The 21995-nt window shown below is 38.7% G+C and overlaps 1 protein-coding gene across 2 annotated transcripts; it reads left to right on the forward strand.

Moving 5' to 3' along the window:
* Positions 1-576: 576 nt before the first annotated feature.
* Positions 577-21633, forward strand: rrbp1a (ribosome binding protein 1a). 2 transcript variants are annotated; one of them, XM_059565977.1, is made up of 29 exons: positions 577-798; positions 2381-3940; positions 7334-7488; positions 7621-7743; positions 8131-8283; positions 8592-8710; positions 8900-9053; positions 9795-9933; positions 10224-10351; positions 10461-10495; positions 10706-10760; positions 10894-10931; positions 11028-11109; positions 11204-11241; positions 11346-11421; positions 11531-11571; positions 11694-11781; positions 13310-13402; positions 13622-13714; positions 13833-13922; positions 14009-14101; positions 14324-14395; positions 15388-15483; positions 15696-15779; positions 15924-16004; positions 16622-16705; positions 16788-16871; positions 20927-21064; positions 21154-21633. In XM_059565977.1, the coding sequence occupies exons 2-29, from the start codon at positions 2398-2400 to the stop codon at positions 21190-21192; spliced, it is 4014 nt and encodes a 1337-aa protein (XP_059421960.1). In that variant the 5' UTR covers positions 577-798; positions 2381-2397; the 3' UTR covers positions 21193-21633. The 2 variants fall into 2 exon arrangements, with proteins under 2 accessions (XP_059421960.1, XP_059421961.1); XM_059565978.1 differs by lacking the exon at positions 15924-16004.
* Positions 21634-21995: the final 362 nt, after the last annotated feature.

The raw sequence follows: 21995 nt of genomic DNA on the forward strand, positions 1-21995 counted from the left end.
TAATTTGTAAGATTTTAATTTTTAAATCTTTAAAAACATTTCTACTGATGTTCTAGTGCTCTATGGAAACCACACCCACTGCTAAACGAATGAATGTTACACCACACACCTAACACAACACAACCACACCAAAGAATTCAAATTTTTTTATATGTTCAATATATGTTTAATCTCATGGTATAAACTTAAAGCAAATAAAGATGAATATAAATACTGACTTGTCTTATATTGATTTGTAAAGGACATTCGCAATAACCTTCATTTACACATTACTTTTAAAACAGTCTTTGCCAACAGTCACAGCATAGTAAACAGTTTTAAACAATCTTTGAATCAGTCTCATAAGACTGATATAAAGGGTATATATATATATATATATATATTTATTTATATATATATATATATAAAATAAGTTTGGTAGTCAATTGAAATCTGTGAAAAAAACTACAACTCCCAATTACAATAAAAAAGACCAGCCTTTTTTTACGACAACAAAATTCAAAATTCTATTGGTTCGCATCTGTTTGACTGACTCCACTTTAGCCAATCAGATGTCTTCAGGATGAACGGAATGTGGGCCACTGACCGGCGTAATGCCAGCGCGAGAAAGTGCCACGACTCCACACAGACATCGACTGACTCCTCAAGCTGGGGATAAGGTTTTTTTTTTGTTTTATGGTTTTGTTTTGTTTTGTTTTGTTTTTGCTGGAGTGGTGAGGCAGTTGGTTTCGAGATAATCACTTCTGTTTAAACTCTTCCTGAAGTGATCAATCCAACGGAAATCTGCCGCGAGAAAAGGTGAGATTTAAAGCTTTTGTTATGGCTTTATTCATTATAAGCTTAACATTTTTTCAGAAACAATTAACGTTAGGAGTAAACTTTGATCTCTCCCGTTTATTTACTCTCTCTTTAACTAGTTCATAACCCCAGTGGGTAGAAGATATCTTATTGTAGTTACGAAGCGAATATCATGACTATAATAAGTGGTTTCACAATTTGGTTCGAGTGATGCTCTGTTGTAGGCAGACAGTTAACTCCAGCTCTTTTCCTTTGTGAGCTAGCAAAGAAAACTGCATATTAAATAACAAATTTCGGCTCTAACTGCTTTATTATCTGTGAGAATTATCTGAAGTTTGTTTAAACATAATTTTGATATATCATTCATACTTAAAGTAACAGCTGTGGAGTTCACAAACTCTCAGCCTTGATTTCTTATTGTATGTTCATTGAACAGCAACATTATGAAGAGAGATTAGAGATTATGGAATATGGAACAAATCCTGTTTCATCTCAAATTAATCAGCCTTTTAATTCAGTTTCATATAGTAAATGTTGAATCTCCCCGTAATATATCCTATTGGCCTTTTAAATTGCTCCCAGTAAAGTCATTGCAAATGAACCATATAATAACTGTCTTTAATTATTATTTCTTATAACATATTTAAATATGTAAGACAGAAATAAATGTACTACATAAATGTAGTCTGTCACATTTTACAGACACAATCATTTTCTCCTGTTGGCGCATTTCACTATAATTGAGTAAGTCTGTACAGTAAGTGTACAGTATACTGTATTTTTTTAATCTAATAATGATTAAGCTTTTTCATTCATTTTAAGTTTCTTGTTTAATCTAATCTAATAATGAATTGGGACCCAATGAAGTCATTAAATATTACAACACAAGAAAACATTGTCAAAGGCTATGGAAAATAGAGCAGTCTATGCGCAAATCTCGTTTACCCAAAAACTCAGTTACCGATGGCCACTAAACCTCGTATAGATAGCCTTGTCTAGATTGTTCCTGCTCCTGGGATATGTCAAGTTCACAGCTTTTTTTGCAACACATTTGGTGCATATTTGAAGTGTGAGATTGGCATGAATCCCATTGAAGCAGCAGTGTATAGAAATTTGCAGACAGCAGCATATGGTGGAATGGAAAACTCTCTTACATAACTCCTTAACTTAACCAGAGTGTTTGCATATCGTAGGGAAGCAGCTTTTCGTTTCGTTTCGTTTTTGTTGAAGTTGAGGTTATCACACTTGGACATCTATACTTTCTTTTTTTGGTTACATCATGGTACGCTTCTGCCAAATTGCAGTGTTTGCATATATTGTATGGAAGAAGCTTTTCTTTAGGTCAACATTGGAAAGCCAACGTAGTATAATGTCCTTGGTGTAAAATTTTAACTAGCACAGCGACAAATATGTGTTTGATAAAGATAATCGGAAGGTAAGAGGGACTCGCATTACTGGAAGCTTTAGGTGCCTTAATGTGGAGCTTTAAAATATATGGAACATTATGTTTGAATATACCCTTATTATTGATATAAAAGTTCACGAAACCTTACTCTTTTTTTTTTCTTTTCTTTTTAATCAGAGCGGAAACTAGCAGTCATGGATATCTACGATCCTCAGACCCTTGGAATTGTGGTGTTTGGTGGCTTCATGGTGTTCTCAGCCATTGGGATTGCTTTGGTCTCAACGTTTTCCATGAAGGAGACCTCATATGAAGAAGCTATAGCCAAGCAGCGGAAGGAGCAGGGGAAGACCCTATCCAGCCAACGGTCGGACAAGAAGAAAAAGGACAAGGCAGCTGAGAAGAAAACTCGTGCTAAGAAAAAGGAAGATAAGCCCAACGGGAAGCTCCTGGAGTCAGAGGCCACCCCTGAGGTTGCAGAAGTGCCAGCTGAGCCCTGTCCTTCAACTCCTTCAGCCTCAGAACAAGTTTCTACACCATTGCCTAAACAAGAGGCCCCAATTCAGAAGTTTCCTCAACCCACCCCTTCTCAGAAGCCCACTCCACCTGCCCCAGCTCAGAAATCTGCTTCGACTGTCCCAGCCCAGAAGACAACTCCACCTGCCACGGCCCAGAAATCTACTGCACCTATCCAAAAGTTTACTCCAGCACCTCCTGCCCAGAAATCCTCTCCAACTCCTTCTGCCCAAAAATCTGCATCACCTCCTCCTACCCAAAAATCTTCACCAGCTCCAGCCCAAAAGTCTGCTCCAGCTGCCCCTACACAGAAATCCGCTTCACCTGCCCCAGACCAGAAAGCCACTCCACTGGCCTCTGCACAAAAATCTGCTCCACCAGTCCCCGCACAAAAATCTGCTCAAACTCAAAAGGCTGCTCCAACTGCCCCAATACAAAAACCCTCTCAACCTGCCCCATCCCAAAAGGCTGCTCCAACTTCCCCAACACAAAAATCCTCTCAACCTACCCCATCCCAAAAGGCTGCTCCAACTGCCCCAACACAAAAACCCTCTCAACCTGCCCCATCCCAAAAGGGTGCTCCATCTGCCCCAACACAGAAATCTTCTCAGTCTGCTCAAACCCAAAATGATGTTCCAACTGCGCCAACACAGAAATCTTCTCAGCCTGCCCAAACCCAAAAGGCTGGTCCAACTGCCCCAAAACAGAAATCTTCTCAGCCTGCTCAAACCCAAAATGATGTTCTAACTGCCCCAACAAAGAAATCTTCACAGCCTGCCCCACTTCAAAGGTCTGCTTCAAATGCCCCTACCCAGAAAGCGGTCTCATCTGCCCCAGCCCAGAAAGACACTTCACCAGCCCCAGTGCTGAAATCTTCTCCACCGGACCGAAAACCCAGTCCACCTGCCCCGGCCCCTTCCCAAAAAGCTTCTGCAGGTCCTACACCTCCTGCATCCCATCCTGCTCTTGAAGATGCTCCGCCTGTCCCAGTTCCTAAGGAAAAGAGGAAGAAGAAAGCCAAAGCAGAGTCTGTTTCTGCTGAGATTCAGCCTAAATCTGTGGCTCCATTGGAGACGGTGACCAAAAAGGTTCCTGTCATGGCAGTTCCTCCAGTGGGTACTCCAAAAGCTGTCTCAGCAACTGCTGTGCCTGCCAAAGCAGAAGAGTCCAAACAGGATGCTCCAGCCAAGAAGAAAGGGGGATCCAAAAAGAAGTCAGAGCCAGGTATGCTATTATCTCCACAAAATCACCTATATTAAGTGGTCAGATTATTACTAGGCGGGCTGCACAGACCTATAGGAAGAGGCTGCCCCCTTCTGTTTCTCTTTGCAACTGTACATTTTTAGACATTTCTCTTAATTGACATAATAATTAACAACAATAATAATAATATTATTATTAATAAAAGTAGCTTTCAGTGATAGTCAGTAGGATGCACTAAGGCATCATCAAACCTTGATGATGAGTAATTGTAAAGTGTCAAGTGGTGATAAAGTGTCATTGTAGAGACTAGTGTTTAAATTGTCAGTCAGATGCGTTATGAGTGTATGACGGTCCAGCAGGTAAAGTGCAGAGTGCCATTAAACAGGCTGAGTTTATCCTGATGATACAGGTGGAAGTGGCAGTGGGTTTTGACTATTTATCAGTCTAATGGCCAGGGGGTATAAACTGTTCTGGAGTCTGGATGTTCTGGCTGCAGTGCTCCGGTACCGCTTGCCAGACTTCATGAGGGTGAAGAAATTGTGGATGGGATTGGTGGTGTCCTTGATGATGTTGCAAGCCCATTTCCAGATCCTTTTTTTGTATATGTCCTGTAGTGAGGGGAGATCAGTCCCTGTGATTTTCCGTGCCAGATTTATCACCCTCTGTAGAGCCTTTCTATCCTGTGTTGTGCTGTTGCCAAACCACACAGCAATGCAGCAAATTAACACACTCTCCACAGTGCTTCTGTAGAAATTATGGAGAATCTGTGATGACATGCCAAATTTCCTTAGCCTCCTCAGGAAGTACATTCTTTGATTGGCCTAACTAACTAGTTTCTTTCTATTTACTGTCCATTTGAGGTCCTCACAGATATGTGCACCCAGGAACTTATAGCTGCCAACTCTCTCAAGCTCAGCATCTCCGATCAGCAGAGGCTGATAAATATGCTCACTCCTCCTCATGTCCACAACCATCTCCTTGGTCTTGCTGATGTTCAGTGTGAAATTGTTTGCCTTACACCATGTGACCAGTTCAGACACTTTTTCCCTGTATGCGGTCTCATCATTGTTAGTGATAAGGCCAGTGACTGTGGTGTCATCTGCAAATTTTATGATGATGTTGTTAGGATGGCTAGCAACACAGATATGAGTGAAAAGAGTGTACAGCAACGGGCTGAGTACACAGCCCTGGGGAGTGCCTGTGTTAATTATGATGGTGCTGGAGGTGTGTTTTCCGAGGCGAACATGTTGAGGTCTACTGGTGAGGAAGCTCAGTATCCAGTTACACAGTGCAGAAGACAGGCCCAGGTTATATAACTTGTTTATGAGTTTTGAGGGGATGATAGTATTGAATGCTGAACTGTAATCAATGAAAAGCAGTCTTGCACAGCTGTCTTTATTTTCCAGGTGAGTTAGGATTTTGTGAAGGGCAAATGAAATGGCGTCCTCAGTTGATCTATTAGTACTGTACGCAAACTGTAATGGGTCCGGGGTGGCTGGTATAATACTTTGAATGTGTTTCTTGACGAGACGCTCAAAACACTTCATGAGAACTGGTGTGAGAGCTTAGGTCTGTAGTCATTCAGACTTGAAACTGTTTTTTTGGGGGACAGGGATGATAGTGGTGGACTTGAAACAGACAGGGACTGTAGTCATTAAGAGGGAAAGATTGAAGATGTCAGTGGTTACATTGGTTAGCTCTGAAGCACAGAGCCTAAGCACACGTCCTGGGATGTTATCTAGAGCTAGGTCTTGCCACAATTTCCTTGGGTCATGTGTAGCATAGTAAGTTTTATATATTTATTATATATTTTATTTATGTTTATTATTATATATAGTATTTTTATTTATAATTATTTTTTATTTAACATTATCAAAAAAATGCAGTGTAATGTCTTTATGAAGTGTAGCAGAAGCTAATGTTAGACCTGTAATAAAAAAAAAGCCAGTCCAAAATGAATATATTCAAGGTAGTATTGCTTCAGTGTGCAATAACCAGGATACTTCTGATTGGTTTGTCAGACCCTTAAATACACAGAGATAAAATTGTTTTTGCTAGACCACACAGATGAGATCTACATGTAATAAACCTCAGAGTGGAGCCTGGAAAACCTGAAAATATGGTGTATGTGAAGTGGCTGACTCATAAGTTTATATACGTGTCACTTCCTGATGTCAGTCATCTTGTTCAGAGTACCGTCTGGATTGTTTCTTCTGACAAATAGCGCTGATGTGCTCTATTTCCCTGTTTGCTCTGATTGGTTGCAGAGAGCACAGAGTGGGTTTCTGTCTGAAGTGCTACTCGCAGGGGAATTGAGGCAGTGAGCTGCATTCTCCTGCTTTTGTGCTGGTTTTCATGTACATGTGTGTGCTAGTTCACAGACTCTTAAGCACATAGTCTGAGTTTAATTTAATTTAAGTTTAACAGTTTCACATTCTGCCTTGCTTTTGATTCTTATGATGTTATGCATAATTTTGACTTCACTTTATTCTCTGTGCCCTTCTCTCTTTTTGCAAACTAGTTTTGTCAACTAGAGATGTGAAAAATGACATATTATCAAAATCGACTAGTCGCACAACACAAAATAGAGCAATACCACTAAAAAAATCTAGATAAATCGCTCAACCTAAGTCTTTAGTTAATTTATTGTTAGAATAGTAAGCTTTTCAGTGTTGTTATCATGAAGTAAAACTAATAATAAAAAACATTTATGTTAATTGAAATAAAATGTAAATAACTATTTTGGTTAGTCAACATGTTAAGTTGTAGTAAAATGCAATACATTTACCAAAACTAAATAAATAAAAACTAATAAAAAAATATGTAAATATTTGAATCTTTTAAATGATAATAAAATAACTCCGGTCATGTCTCATTTCTCCAGTTTTTTTTTTATTATGTGGTCAAACATTTCTTTCTGAAACTCTTTTGAACTCCTATGCATGCACACAGAGTGTGCATTCCTTATGAATTTTCCCCTCCACTGTGATGAGGTATTGCTTTGCTTTGGCCATGTTCCAATTCCACTCCTCTTCACGAAGCACAGCCCTCTTGGCCCTGTTCAAACAATACTTTTGCCTCAGCTGCTCCATTAGGGGAGCACACAAAGGCCTTTGGTGACTGGACAATAGGAGTTTATCGTAAGTCCTGGGTGCCATCTCACCCTGGTGCCACACTGCACTCATGGCATGTTGGCACTGTCTAAATAACACCTAGAGTCTAGAGACGCGATGCCCTGCGTTTGGCGTGTATGCCCCATAATACTAATCTTGTTGATCGTTACAATAGCATGCGTATAACACTAGCCTAGTGGTTTTTGGATATTTTACTGCCGATATCTTACAAATTGTACCTTTAACTCTGTGAGTTCTGTTATTTGTATCGGTTATCTGTTTTTTGTTTCTTTCTCTCTAGCGGTGGCTGCAGACCCCGTGGACAGTCCACTGTTCCTGCCTTACAAGGCCCTGCTTTCCACGGTGAGGAGTATGGTGTTCAGTGAAAGAGAGGCCCAGCAGCTCATTGAGGTTCTGTCTGATAAGGCTGGCATTATTCAGGAGACATGGCACAAGGTATGGCCAACTTCCTAAAATCATTTCATCTTGTTTTATATTTTTAAATGAGTAATCTTTCATTTTCTGTCACTGTATTTAAACTCAACCAAGAGGATTGACTATAAAACAGAGTTTTATGTATGTTTATAGGCCACACAGAAGGGTGATCCAGTAGTTGTGCTGAAGAAACAGCTGGAAGAACGAGACAAGCAGCTGGCAGCAGAGCAGGAGGACTCAGCAGCTGTTAAAAGCCGACTGAGGGATTTGACTAAAGTGAGGCTTGAAACACTCATGCCAGTCTAAAAAATAATCACATACAAATTAGGAAAAGTTTGATATGTGCACACGCATTAAGCCTTATATGGACTCTAGTTTCTTGATTAAATACTTTGCTTTGGTCTGATGATGAAAATGCCAAAGTTTAAACCTACACTACCATTCAAAAGTTTGGGGTTGGTAATGTTGAAAACAATAATTACTTTTGATCAGTTAATGAGTCCTAATTGAATATAAAGTAATAATCTCTTAAAAATTTTGAATGCTTGTCTACAATATTTTTACCAGCTCTACACAACCCTTGAACTAGAAGCCCCAAGTATTGTGATGGCCTGTTTTCACGCCAGATCATGACTTGCGTATGATTTATGTTTCGTTGTATAGGAGCTCTCTGTGGAGAAGTCAAAGGTGGCGTCTGTAGAGACCAGGCTGAGCTCTCAGCTGAGTAAACGAGAGCAGGACATTATCGCCCTGCAAGCACGCATGCAGGCCAGTTATCAAGACCACCTTGCGGACACTCAGCAACTTAATGCCAAAGTGAGATTCTCTGCTGTACACCTGCATGGTAGCAAGACTCTCTAAAAAGTCACGTGTTTACAAGGACATCTAGTAAAATATTTATTTAATAGGACAGAAAATTGGAGAAAAAAAAACCCAGATAAATCTCAAATGATGAGATGACCAAACTATTTTTCTTCTAAAATAGTCATTTATTTGTTACACATTGTAACACAGTGAATGCATTAAATTTAACAGGATTAGATGCTTTTGATTAATCATATTAGTGAGCTTTGGCAGCCCTGATATTTACTTGATGTGCTTAAGCCCTTTTTGCTCCTCCTTAGATCTTGGCTCTCCAGGACCAGCTGGAGAAAGGCCCTAATGCTCAGCTGGCCCGTCTACAGCAGGAGAACTCTATCCTAAGAGATGCGCTCAATCAAGCCACCAGTCAGACGGAGAGCAAGTATGATCCTACAGCTCCTGCCAAACCCAATAATGTCTTGCTTTCTTAATTCATCTGTTTCACAATAGTGACAAACATTGTTTTATATCGGAGTCAGATCTTTCTTTCAGATTTTTTTCATTAGTGTAAAAAAAATGTGTTGCAAATAATGTTTTATGTTGACTTTTTTTGTTTTTTTTGACCGATTAGACAAAATGCTGAATTGGCCAAACTGCGCCAGGACTGCATTCGACTGAATAAGGAGCTGGTGGAGAAGAACGAGACCTTGCAGGCTGACGAACAGCTCAGGAAAAATCTGGAATCTAGAGCTGCCATGGCTGAGAAACAACTGACCCAGCTGCAGGTCAGATACTCGCCCTTCTTTGCACCACAAAGGCCAATCATTCCTGTTGTTTAGTTTGTGGAGTTGTAGTTAGTTTTGTGATGCTTCTTATGAAAGAGTCCCAAATGACACACTAATTCTCATCAAACATGTCCCAGCATGAGCACCAGCCTCATTAGAACATTAGCTTGCTGGTAAAGATGAGGCTTTGACCCCCCAGTACTGGTGCCTCTACTAATGAGATTGTTCACATGCTGGCATTTGTGTTGTGTAAAGCAACCTTATGAGAAGCCTTGGTTATTTATTTTTTTTGTAAGGTTTTGATAGAATCTCTGAGTAATCGAACACAGAGAGAATCAGTGTTTCTATGTAATGTTAGTTCACAGTTAGAAATTAGTCTAATTAAACATTAAGACATAAAATAAGTTTAATTTACACCGTCTCCCTCTAAAAAAGTAATAGAACACAAAACTATTTGAATATTGTTTATCATTTCAGAACACTAAATTGTAGTTACTGTTAAGTGTTTAAAAAAAATGTAGGTGGTTATGGTCCATTGTGTTTATCCAAAGCAACTTAGATTGTATTTAAGTTACACATTTCATCAGTTCTTGCTTTCTCTAGGTATCAAACCTATGACCTTGGTGTTGCTTGCGCTGTACTCTACTGTTTGAGATATTACCTGTTTGGTTCATAGAGACTCTGAATTTAGTGACATTGTGCGACCAAATCTGAACTGTTTTCATGCTTTGTCCCCTGCAGGCGAACTGTGTGAGCAGTGAACAGGCCCTGCAGAAGCGTCTGGAGGAAGTGAGTGAGGAGCTCAGACATACCCAGAGCAGCAGAAACAGCCTTCAGACACAGCTTGAACAAGCTCAGAAAGACGCCACCGCTCTAGCAGGTCAGCACCCACTTGGTTCTTTAGCAAGGATGTACTCTGTAGAACCACAAGATTCAGTCTGTTTTAAAAACATTTCTTTATAAGTGAAAAAGATGGTTAGATCTGAGCTGCTAATCGTGCAAGGTGTAATGCTTCCAGTATCCACAATGTGTCCTTCAACAAAACACTTAACGTCAGGCAGGCCCGGCTCCAGAATCAAATCACTGAGGGTGCTTTAGACAAAAGCATCAGTGAGGTTATGAATTAGTCTTTGAAAAAAATGAGTCCGCTTCGTCACTGCATTGTTTCAGAGGCTCAAGCTCGTGTGGCCAGTATGGAGGTGGAAGTGAAAGAGCAGACCGGACAGTTAGAGAGTCTGCAGAGCCATCTGAAACTGCTGGAGGCGAGCCAGAACAAAGAACAGAACCACAATTCAGAGGTGACATACTTTCTGAGATGTCAAATTGAATAAATGGGTCAAAGTTTGTTAAACATTATGTAAATTATGGTTGTGACTGTGAGGTAATTTGCATGTGTAATAATTACAGGCTTTGATGGCTGAACTGGAGCAAGCAAAGTCTAGGTAAGATAAAAGGCCATATTTGCTTGAGACTCAAAAATAGTGATAAGTTGTTAAGACTTGTTTTCAGATGGTGATGAAATGTTTTTTCTCCAGTGACACATTTTCTTGTTTTTGTTTTTTTTGCATTAGTCATATAATTTTAGTACAGTTTAACAAAAAAATGCATCAATAAATTTGAACATGAATTCACATTGTTTGTTTAATCTCAAGCCTGAAGGAGAAAGAAGAGGAACTGATCCAACTCAAGAACATCATCGACAATCAGGTGAAGCCGAACATACTGCATTTTAGACATTTTCAGCTCATTTTAGTATTTCATTTGCAACTTTGGCTTTTAATATGTGAAGCAGGTGATTTGTTGTGCCACCTTATTTGAACCAATCACATGTCCTCTTCAGGTGGATAACACAACAAAGGTGCAGCAGTTGCAGCACAGGTACTATAAGGATGTTTTCTGATGCTTCATTAATACATTTCAGTAGTTGATTTGAATGATCTAAAAGTTTATTTGATCCTTTCCTTTGAATTGTAGCATTAAAGAAAAGGAAGACCAAATAGCAACTCTTCAGGGAGAGCTCCAACAGCTTAAAGAAAAAAGCTCAGACCTCACCGGAGTAAGTTTACCATATGCAAACCCTCACACTACAAACAATAATTCAGTATAGACTTAACCGTTAATCCTATTTTTTAAATTAATATTATTCCTAGCCTGAAAACACAGAAATGCTGGAACAGCTTCAAAACAGGTATGCGTCTTTTGTGATGCAAACAACAGCTTCAAATTCATGTGTTTTTCTCATTCTCTTATTAAGATTTAATGCCATATGTTCTCTTCTTCCTGTTCCTGTAGTTTAAAAGAAAGAGAGTCTCAGGTGGCTCTGTTTGAAGAAGAGATGAAGCAGTGTAAAGAACAGTATGACACTAAAGTAAGTGAGACTGTTATTCTGTTAGTACATCTGACTTTTAAAGCTAAAGTGTATAATTGTTAGTTTGAAACAACTCCCCATTTTCTAATAATGCACTCTTGATTTGCAGCTGGCAGACAGCACAACTAAGCTGGAGTCACTACAGAAAAGGTACATATTCAGTCCTACTGAAGGCCACTGCATGTTTATGCTCCTGTCAGCCACACACATTAACACCATTCTGTGAGAATTCTTCCTTCACAAAGCCAAGTGGTTTTTATAATGTGTTTCAGTGTCACTGAAAAAGAGAGCCTGGTGACATCACTACAACAGGAAGTGCAGCAGCTCAAGGAACTAAATCAGTCACAAGGCAAGAGCTGTGTAAGTAGCCAACTGAGACAACCGTGGACGTGCTTGTCATTCTTACATGTACACAGTGATTCATAAAACATGCGTAGGCACACATTTTATCTCATGTCAGCTGGGTATATGTACAAAGCTGTTTGTTGTAGTGTTCTTCCATTTCAGGACTTTTAAAGAACTGTAGATTAGGGCTGTCAACGAATATTCTAAATTCGAATATGTATTCGAATAGTTTAAAAAAAAAAGAATTTCGAAGGTGAAAAATTAATATTCGAATAAAAAAGAAAAAGTGAAAAAAAAGGCCCGCGGTAGTAGAGGCGTGGTTGTCTGCTTTGCGAGTGGGCAGGCTAGCGCGCCTGAGGGTTCAGGGACAGGTCACAGCCTCACAGGAGTCGCACTGTCTGGCACAGCATCACTGCTGAAAGTTGACGCGTCTTCATGGAAGATGCCAGCAAGTGCAGAGCCCAACTCGACCGCAGAGAAAATGAGGTAAAATTGTTGACCCGCGAGATTGTTGTATGCAAGCTATTTAAGACACAGTTAGCATACCATTCGACCACTAGCAACATGAGGTCATATCTAAAAAATGTGCACCCAAATGAGCATGGCATAATGTGTGGAACTCCAGCTAAACAGTCACGTCTTGACACTTAACGTTACTTTGCATCACCCGCCGCAAGCACTTTGTCTGCAACATGACAAGAGGCCATAACGGATAAAATAATTTCGTTCATTTGTAAGGACATGAGACCGATCAGTATCGCCGATGGGGCAGGCTTCGGGGAGTTCTGTCAAGCAATGGATCCGAGGTTTGATTATTTATCGTTTCATGCCAAGGAAAAGTTCCATGTTTACCACAGCACAGCTCGCTCGGAGCATTCAATGTCAGTTCTATATGCTGTAAAACTTCAATTAATATGAATAATATTTGTTTCAATTACTGAATGAAGCCTGCTATATTTGGGACAACAGTCGCGACCTTAAATTGCTTGCACAAAAATTTGTTTGTCCATTTAAACCATTATGCGCAGAGAACGTGAGGGTGAGAGAGCGTGAGGTCTGCAGTCTTGGCCATTAGTTGATTTCCTTGTTTTTGTGTAGGTAATACGTTGTCATATATGTTTAAACTTAAATAGACTATCTATACAAGTAGTTATGTCTCTTTGTATTATTTTTGCCTGTTATTGACATAATGCGCGTCATTGACAACATGTGCCACCCAGATGTTCGAATAGTTCGAATATTCGTGTATTTTTTAGAGGGAATATTCAAACGTCAATTTTGAGCAATTTTGACAGCCCTACTGTAGATAGGTTTTTCTGTAAAAATATATGTAAATAAATATGTTAAGGGTCATCATTTTACTCAACAGTTTTTAAAGAAACCTCAAGTCATTTATGTTTCATGTTAATCTACTTTTTATTCCATTGTCTCAAATCTGTTTTTTTATTGAATTTCTGTGCTTAGATTTGCTTATTTGTTGGTTTTAGAGGTGTTAATGTGAAAATTCTGTTGAGTTGTCACTGAGCATTTAATGTCGTTACAGGAAGGTTTGGAGGACATGCTGAAATCTGTCCAAGCGGAGTCCAAAGAAGTTCTTCATTCTCTTTTCCCACACATCAACATAGAGACAACACAGGTGTCTAGGATTTCAGTTTTCTTGTGGTTTCATTTCTCAGTTTTGTTTTTGGATCCACGTGTTATATTGGTTTTGGAAAAGCAAAGACACGTAACATCAGTCCCTCTATACATACAGTATCATTCAAAAGTTTGTTCACCAAGGCTGCATTTGAATGGTAGCATACTTGATCCACTCTGAATGCTAGCTAATCCTGAGTCTCTCATTCTCTTTCTTCAGACCAGTTGGCTTCAAGACTTTGCTGTGAAAGCACAAGAGGTGTTAAATAGAAAGCAACAGAGCCAAGAATCCCAGCAAAGCACAGAGATGGTGGTAAGTGTGCTGTGGTTTGTGGCCTTGTGCCATTATCATCTTAACGTGGCTCTCTGTTGCCCCCTACTGGGGATGAAAAGCATATTTGTGGTTACTACAATGCTGTTTTTATTATTAGGAGATAATGGGGAAACTACAGGCAGCCCAGGAGAGTCAGTCCACATTACAGTCTGAGTGTGAACAGTACAGGAGCGTACTGGCTGAGACTGTGAGATTATACACCAAGAATCTGTTTCAACAAAGCCTTAATGGGAATGAGATCAAGAATGTGATTTGTTTCCTGATGTTCTTTAGGAGGGGATGCTGAAAACACTTCAGAAGAGTGTAGAGGAGGAGGAGAGAGTGTGGAAGACCCAGATAATGGAGTCAGAGGAGAAACTGATAATGGTAATGGTTCATTCACTGTACAATAATAATGAAGAAGACTTTATTCTTTTTTCTTTGATTATAGAAAATATACATTTTGGTTATGATTTTGGTATCCAAGTGTTATGGAACATGTTCATAATATTTCAGGGAGAATTTGGTGGCTCATTCCACCTCCAAGTGAATGTGAGTGTGAAAGTTTCGGTGTGTTATTTTAAGTTTTCAATCTGTCGTTTTATGTAGGAACTCAAAAAGGTGCAGGAATTAGAAGAGACAACCGAGAACTTGAGAGAGGAGAACCAGAGAACCCAGCAGGTACAGATTACACCTGTGGAAATGTGTTTTTGTACAGCAGGACACTATAGGAATTCTCTCTCTCTCTCTAATTCTCTCTCTCTCTCTCCCTCCCTCATTCAGATCAGCTCCAACAAACTGTTCCTTTTATACACTTACTTTCACAAAGCAATGAAAAGCATTATACATGGATGTGCGTACGGTTGCTGAGCTTTAATCAGAATAAAACTGTATATTAAAAGCTAACAAAAGCAGTAGCATTTACAAACAACAGCGTATCTAAAAGTATGAGACAACAGCAAACATACCATTAAGAGCCGTGCTTGCACAGGTTCAGCGCGATCCTCTTCATTAATATTCTCTGTGTCTCAATCAGGCTCAAATTGATAAGCAATATAGAGAGTGTCTTTGTTTACAATACAACCAGAGCATATTCTGAGCTTGAGGGCCAGGATGTTCAGATGCGCTTGAGGCAGTCTAGCGAAACACACTGAGAGACAGCTGACCAATCTCTGCCCATCACGTATTTCTGAGAGAGGGGTTTCATAATAACAGGAAATAAATCTAGGTGTTTGTCAGAGAAGGGATTGATTGGTGTGGAATAAAGGTAAATTATGTGAAAAATTATGTGTTTTTAAAAAAATGAAGCATGAACACATGTTACACTGCACCCCATAAACACAATCAAGAAAAAAAAAAAAATTAACCACCCCTTTAAGCATGCATCACTTCGTCAGACAGGTTCTTTATAAGTGATTTCTTGATTTAACCGGTCTGGCAGTAATCAGACCTGGGTGTGGCTAGTGAAATTCAACTTCGCTTTCTAAAATAATCTGGTTGATCACAGTTCTTCATGAATGAAGTCATAATTTATAAACTGCATTTTGTATTACCTTGCATTATCTTTGTGTAATATAAAATTAGTTTGATGATCTGAATCTTTTAAGTGTGACAAATATGCAAAAAATATGCTTTCACTGTTTTATGTAACTATCCATTTTTCCCCTGTGCAGCTGGAGGAGAAAGTGATGTTGCTCGAGGCCCAATTAAAGAAACCGCTCCAGTCAGTGTCCACTGACAGCCAGAGTCATTCTGAAGAGATAACACATGTGAGCGCACACTCCTGCCTAAATGCTTATTCTGTAAAACACAATATGAGATACAAAAACCAAGCCATATAAGTCAGTGAATTTTATTTTTTCATTTTTTTAATAGCAATTTTGCCCGTTGAAGAGGTTGTTTAACATCTGACGTGGTTGTGAAAAGATCTTGAGATCTAGTTCTGCTCTGCCAGTTAACAGTTAATTTTATTTGTTTTCAGTTGAAGCAAGTTTTAGCAGATTCTGAAAGACAGCTGAGTGTGGCCCAGAAGGAGATACAGACACAGAGGGAGGAGCTTTCGCAGGTTGGTCTCTCTTGAAGTCCAAAGTATTTGCTACAGGTTTACACCTACTATTCTTTGTTTACCCACAATCATATGCCAAACAGGAGATTATGCCAAGGAAAATAAACAAAGTTGGTTTCGTTGAGTGACTGCTTTTATTTCCAGATCAGGCAGCAACTTGGTGACGTGACAAAGCGAGCTCAGGGAGTGGCAGAGAACGGGCAGCCTGAGGCGGAGGAGTGTCAGGTTAGGGTGCGACACAGAAAAGCACCCTGCGCCTCACTTGGCAGTTTTAGATAGAGTTTTCCATACTAACTATAGCTATATCTCAAAACCTATCAAGTCTTCCAAAAGTGGTTGACTTGAATACTGCTTACTTTGTTGATTATATTAGGAGACACAGTTGCCGAATAGTAAAGTTAATTCAAATTTATTTTAATAGTTAATTTCATTCTACAAATTGAGATGACTTTACCCTATGCAAGAGGCTATATTTATGTGCCATATGTTATTCTCCCTATCCAGTACTGCCAATGAGGGGATTTTTTTACACCTAATTTTAACCATTCATATTTCAGCGTTTTCTTTTCAGCAGCTTCTGTTAACCTAGGCACCTGTTTTCATCTCTGAGTATCTGCGCTCTTGGGTTCTTTCTGTCACTCACCTTTTTTAACCACTAACATTTGTCTTTTGTATTTGAAACTCAAACTACTTTGAAGATCCTACTATTTTTTTCACTCTTATTTTCTGAATGCATTGTGCACTAATGCAGCTCTTGTGTTGGCTGGCATGGGAAGGGTTTGCAGTAGATCATGGATTAGCTATAATAACTTATCTACTTGTGGTATTTTTGGTTTGGTCAGGTCCAAGTTCAGCTGAAGCAGACATTGGAAAAACTGCAAGGTGAACAGGCTCTAACCCAGCAGCTCTCTGCAGAAGTGGAGCAGGTACAGTGGTGTTCAAGATCTTGTTTCGTCTAGATTTCTAAAAACGTGTTAATCATTATACGCATTATTCCATCCTTTATAGGCTCAGGAAGCCATCAAAAGCCATCTAGAACTGATGAAGGTAGCTGAAGAATCTGCATCCATGGAGGATGTTGTTCAGCTGAAGGTATTTTTGAACTTTGAAAAGCTGATAACCAGTATAATGGGTTTTTTCTCCTTTTAAAGCTGCTAAGAAAGCACTTCAGCTGGGAATGACAATGTCAAATACCAACATCTGATGATGGTACTAGATTTCTATATTTCCAAAAAGTGGCAAAAGGAATGGGTTAAATGTAACGTGTATGAAGTGAATCCAGTTATAAATGGAAGATCTAATCATTGGTTTTGGTTTGAAAATAGAAATGTCCAAACTGTATTTAGAATGTAAGATGTAAAACTGGTCACACAAGACTTACCCGTGTGTATTTATTGAAAGGAGAAGAATTGCCTTAACATGCTCTTTGTAGGTGTTCCTTGACTGTTAAACATGGTTCCCACGGGTCCTTCAAATTATTGAAAGTTTGTGAATCTGGAAAAACTATATTTCAAGGTCCTGGAAAGTTTTTGAAAACAAGCTTACGTAGATGCATGTCATTGAAAATGCTTGAATTTATTTTGTGGAATAAGTTTTCTAAAATAAATGTAAAAAAAAAATCAAATTATTCCCTCCGGTCCACTAATGTGTTATTTCGCCAGCACTTCAGTGCCTATGCATATTAGCTTGCTTGATTTATGTTAGTTACGTGCATTTACGTGTTAAGTGTTTCCTGTGTGAGGTACTTTGTGTTGTTTGTTGCCATGACGTTCATGCACCTGAATCTACTACAATGGTACCTCAACGTTTCACACACAAACACACACACACACTGTTAAACATTTCAAAATAGGCTGAAACCACTGAAACGTGATCCCTGGGAGATGCAAGTTTCAAGATGTTTGGCTCACCAAAGAAGGTTACAAAGAATGGCTTGCCAGAGATGAAAACTGAATGTATCTTAAAATGTAACCTTGCTCGCACTTGAAATGTGTCCCCACATTAACAGGGTGGCCACGAGTTCTTAAAAATTCTCAAAATGTTTAAAATAAGGTTTTCCAAATAAAAGGCCTTAAAGTCTTAAATGTTTTAAATTCAGATTCAATGGATTTTAAATATTTTCAGTCCCAGTTCCACAAAAATTTCTCCTGTCTGACGGACCCAGTGACTATTTCTACATGTATTTACCACTTTAATGTATTTAACCACTGATGGCAGATGGACTGTTCTGACGATATCTTTCTTTTCTGGACCATGACAGTGTAATTTACTTGGCAGTCTATGGGACAGTCACAAGCTTCCCGATGGACAATTTTCATCCAAAATATCTTAAATTGTCTTCCGAAGACGAACAAAGTTACGGGGTTTGAAAGACATGGGGATAAGTGATCAATGACAAAATGTTCCTTTTGCAGTGGACTATCCCTTTAAAAGTATGCATTTCCCCCCAAATATTTCCATTTTGTATATTCAAAATTGCATTTAAAACATTAATCTCATATCATTAATGCAGTTGTAATTATGCAATGTAAATTAATTGGTTTGATAACAGCCTTAGTGTAAATTTAAATATTTTGATCAATTGTAAGAATTTGACATGAAATATAATACATGCACTTAATAAGATTTAAAAAATAACTTTTATAAAAGTAAATTACATCCTGAGGTTAAAGAGTAACTAAACCCTAAACCAACTTTTTTTTAGTTAATGATCTGTAAGAATGGGGCTTTATTAGTGCTGTTCATTGATTCGAGTAACTTTTTTGACATTTGAGTATAAAGTGTTTTAATTCTACAATATATGATGTAAAAACGTCTGAGTGCTGCCCTCTTCAGGTTGAACGTTGGCTATTGCAGTTGATTTTTCCTATTGGATGTTGCAGTGGCAAGTGACGTAAGCGGTGGCAGGTGACGTAAGCAGTTTCCAGCTCACCACGCCTCTTGGTACGAGCTACCACGCCCTTGGCAGTATAAAACCATCTTGTTCCGTCAAAATTACTGCAGTGAGTCAGGAGTTGGAATTGCGAATATTGAAAACGACCAGGATAGACTATTATAGCATCTATTTAGCATAGCATTTATATAGTTATTTAGATTATTTCGCGTAACCTATGTAGTTAATTAGCATAGTTGTTAGTGTAACGTTAGTATTGTTAGAAGCATAGTTAGTTAGTAGCATAGTATTGCATCAGTTAGGATAGCTTAAAGTTGGCGTAGATTTATTTACAGTGGTCAGGATGGTACGTTGGTGTAGTGTTGCTGGTTGCGACAGCACTGCTGGACTGGATAGTTTTCCAGCAGACTTTAAAATTAGGTGCCAGTGGTTGCATGCACCTGGCCTGGAAGACCGCGAGTTCCCTTCTAGAGCTGGAGTGTGCAAACTGCATTTTATGCGGGATTGCTTCTCCAATGCAATGGAGGTGGAAATGGGCTTCTCCACACAGCTCGCGCTGAAATGTGACGCGGTGCGGGAGTTAAGATCGCAGTTTGAGCCAGCGGCTCGAATTGATATGGCTCAGGCCACAGACACCTCGACATCATCCACTTCAGGTGAAGGTGGGGGAGAAAAGTCCTACACTTTAAATGAACGCTCTGTTGCAAAGCTACTTGCGTCACTACAGTCACTCTCCATTTTAGCGACTCTGACAGCAGCTGTCAATCAATCCGTCACTGCAGGTCTCAGGTTCATGCCCCACCCACTCAGCCCCACCCTCGGTTCATCCCCTCTATCTCCGCTGTGCTCTGCCCACTTTTCAGCATATTTCAAATATTGCCAGTGGGTGGAGTCAGGCTGTGACCAGGGGTTTAGTTATCCTTTAATATAAAAAATATGCAGATAAATTTAAAAGCAGACAGAACACAGATAAAATATTGCTTCAGTATAAATTGTTTATGCCAGCAGAAATCTTGGTCTCAGTTTCAAAATCCTTTCAGTTCACTGGAACCTTCGCTCCCTGATAAATCCCACAATGCAGCACAAAAAAATAGGGAGCATCAGTGCTAACCTTATTTACATTTAACAAATTAAATTACATTTTCCGTATGTAAAATAATGTGTGATTTCAATCAGAAGTTTGGTTTTAAATTGCATATAGGTGGTATTAAAAAGGTTTTAAAAATTTTAAATCTAACTTATTCATACCTTTAGACACCCTGATTAAACCTTGGATTTGAGGGTATTGGACCTGGAAAGTCCTTGAAATGTCCTTGAATTTGAAGTTAACCAAGCTGTGGGAACCCTGGTTAAAGTGGTACTGTGGAAATGGTTTTCTCAAAGTAAATTAATGGCTATTTTTAAAAACGACTCTCTAGATAAAATATTATAACTTTCATCAAATATCAATTCAATTCAATTCAATTGATTTATCAATTTATGTAATGTCTTGTTAAAGGGATAGTTCACCACAAAATGAAAATTGTCATTAATTACTCCCCCTCATGTTGTTCCAAACCTGTAAGGATGCTTACACGATAAAGGTCCAGTAAATACAAACAATGGTGGCAGGGTGATGCGGAGGAGACAAATTGTTGAATAAAGTTGTTATTTTTGTTTTCTTTGTGCACAATTTTTTTTTCATAGCTTTGTAAAATTACAGTTGAACTCCTGATGTCTCATGGATTATTTTACTAAAGTCCTTGCAATATTTCTGGACCTTGATTGTGTAAGGATCATTGTTGTCTATTGGAGAGTCAGAGAGCTCATGGGATGCATCAAAAAAATCTTAATTTGTGTTCAGGTTTAAAACAACATTAGGGTGAGTAATTAATGATAATTTTCATTTTTGGGTGAACTAACCCTTTAAATTGTGTACAGTTCACTTAGGTATTATTATTAAGACTTTGTAAATCTCATTAATCTTGAGCTTGCTTTAGATAGAAAGAAGAGGGAAAAAGTGTCAAATCACTCAAAAATTCTGCAACGATTAAGCACTTTTCAATTTAAACTGAAGATCTTATGTAGTTGTTATTGAAATAAGTTTATCTGTATGTCCTTTTTTTTTACTTTATTACATGGCGATAAAAAATGAGCACTTTTTATTTATGAATTTGTCCTTGCATACTGGAAGAGCTTTATCTGAAATGTTTCTTGTCTAACTGTTAGAAGTGAGTTTCTATGTAAATCCCTAATGCTCACGACTTCGTTTTAGGAGTGTCTAGAGAAGGAGCGAAAGATGACCAAAGATTTGGGCCAGGCAGCCACCAAACTTCAACAGCTGCTAAGAAACAGTCAGGACCAACTTTCCAAAGAGAAAGTCAGGACTCTGCAGGATCAACTGCAAGACAAGGTACAAACATCATACAAATTTAAAAAAAAGTCTATAGGACAAATAGCTGCAAGCCTGTGTTAACATTGTTTATGTTCTTTGTTTTTCAGGAAGGTGATGGAGAACTGAAGCAAGGCACTTCTGTTTGAGGTGTAAAACTAAACAAATTGCCAAAAATTGCCTTAAAATTACCAAAATGAAGCATTCCAAATTTTCTTCCCTTTTTTTGTCACCCTATAATTTTGGGAGGAATTGTTTGAAGACTTTTAGAGAAATCTAACTCATGCAAACATTTTATTCTGGAGATGTGCTGGAACTATTTTCACTTCACATTCCATCTGAAATGTCAGAAAATATTCTTCAACTGCCTGATATTCTCAGTGTTCCCACACCTTTCCTCCTGATGTCAAGTGTTAAAAGGGAAATGCATGTACGTTATGCGTACAATAACTAGTGCAATTAATTTCTTGTAAGTGAAGGAGTATGCATAATTGTGTTGGTACATGTGTTCAGCCTTTGAAATGCCCACTCTGTATTTGGCTTCAACACTATTGTAGTAAGTTCGATAATAATTAATAAATGACAACATAGCTTTATTTTACTGTCATGTTTCTTTCTTTTTTGTTAAAGAAATAGTTCTCCCAAAAATGAAAATGTACTCAGCCGCTGGTCAAACAAGATGAAAATAAGTTTTTGTGTCTTCATCAGAAGAGATTTGGAGAAATGTAGCATTATATCGCTTGTTCACCAATTGATCCTCTGCACTGAATGTGTGATGTAGTAATGGGAGACCAAATAGCTGGTATAAATATATTTGTTTTAACTTAAACCATTGCCTCTGGCCAAAACACCAGTCAATCCATAATAACACTTCCTCCAGCAAAAAAAGTCCATCCTCTGATTTCTCTGCGGAGGTTCCATTGGTGAGCACGTGATGTAATGCATAATTTCT

This window comes from Carassius carassius, chromosome 14, assembly GCF_963082965.1.
Source record: "Carassius carassius chromosome 14, fCarCar2.1, whole genome shotgun sequence".
NCBI lineage: Eukaryota > Metazoa > Chordata > Actinopteri > Cypriniformes > Cyprinidae > Carassius > Carassius carassius.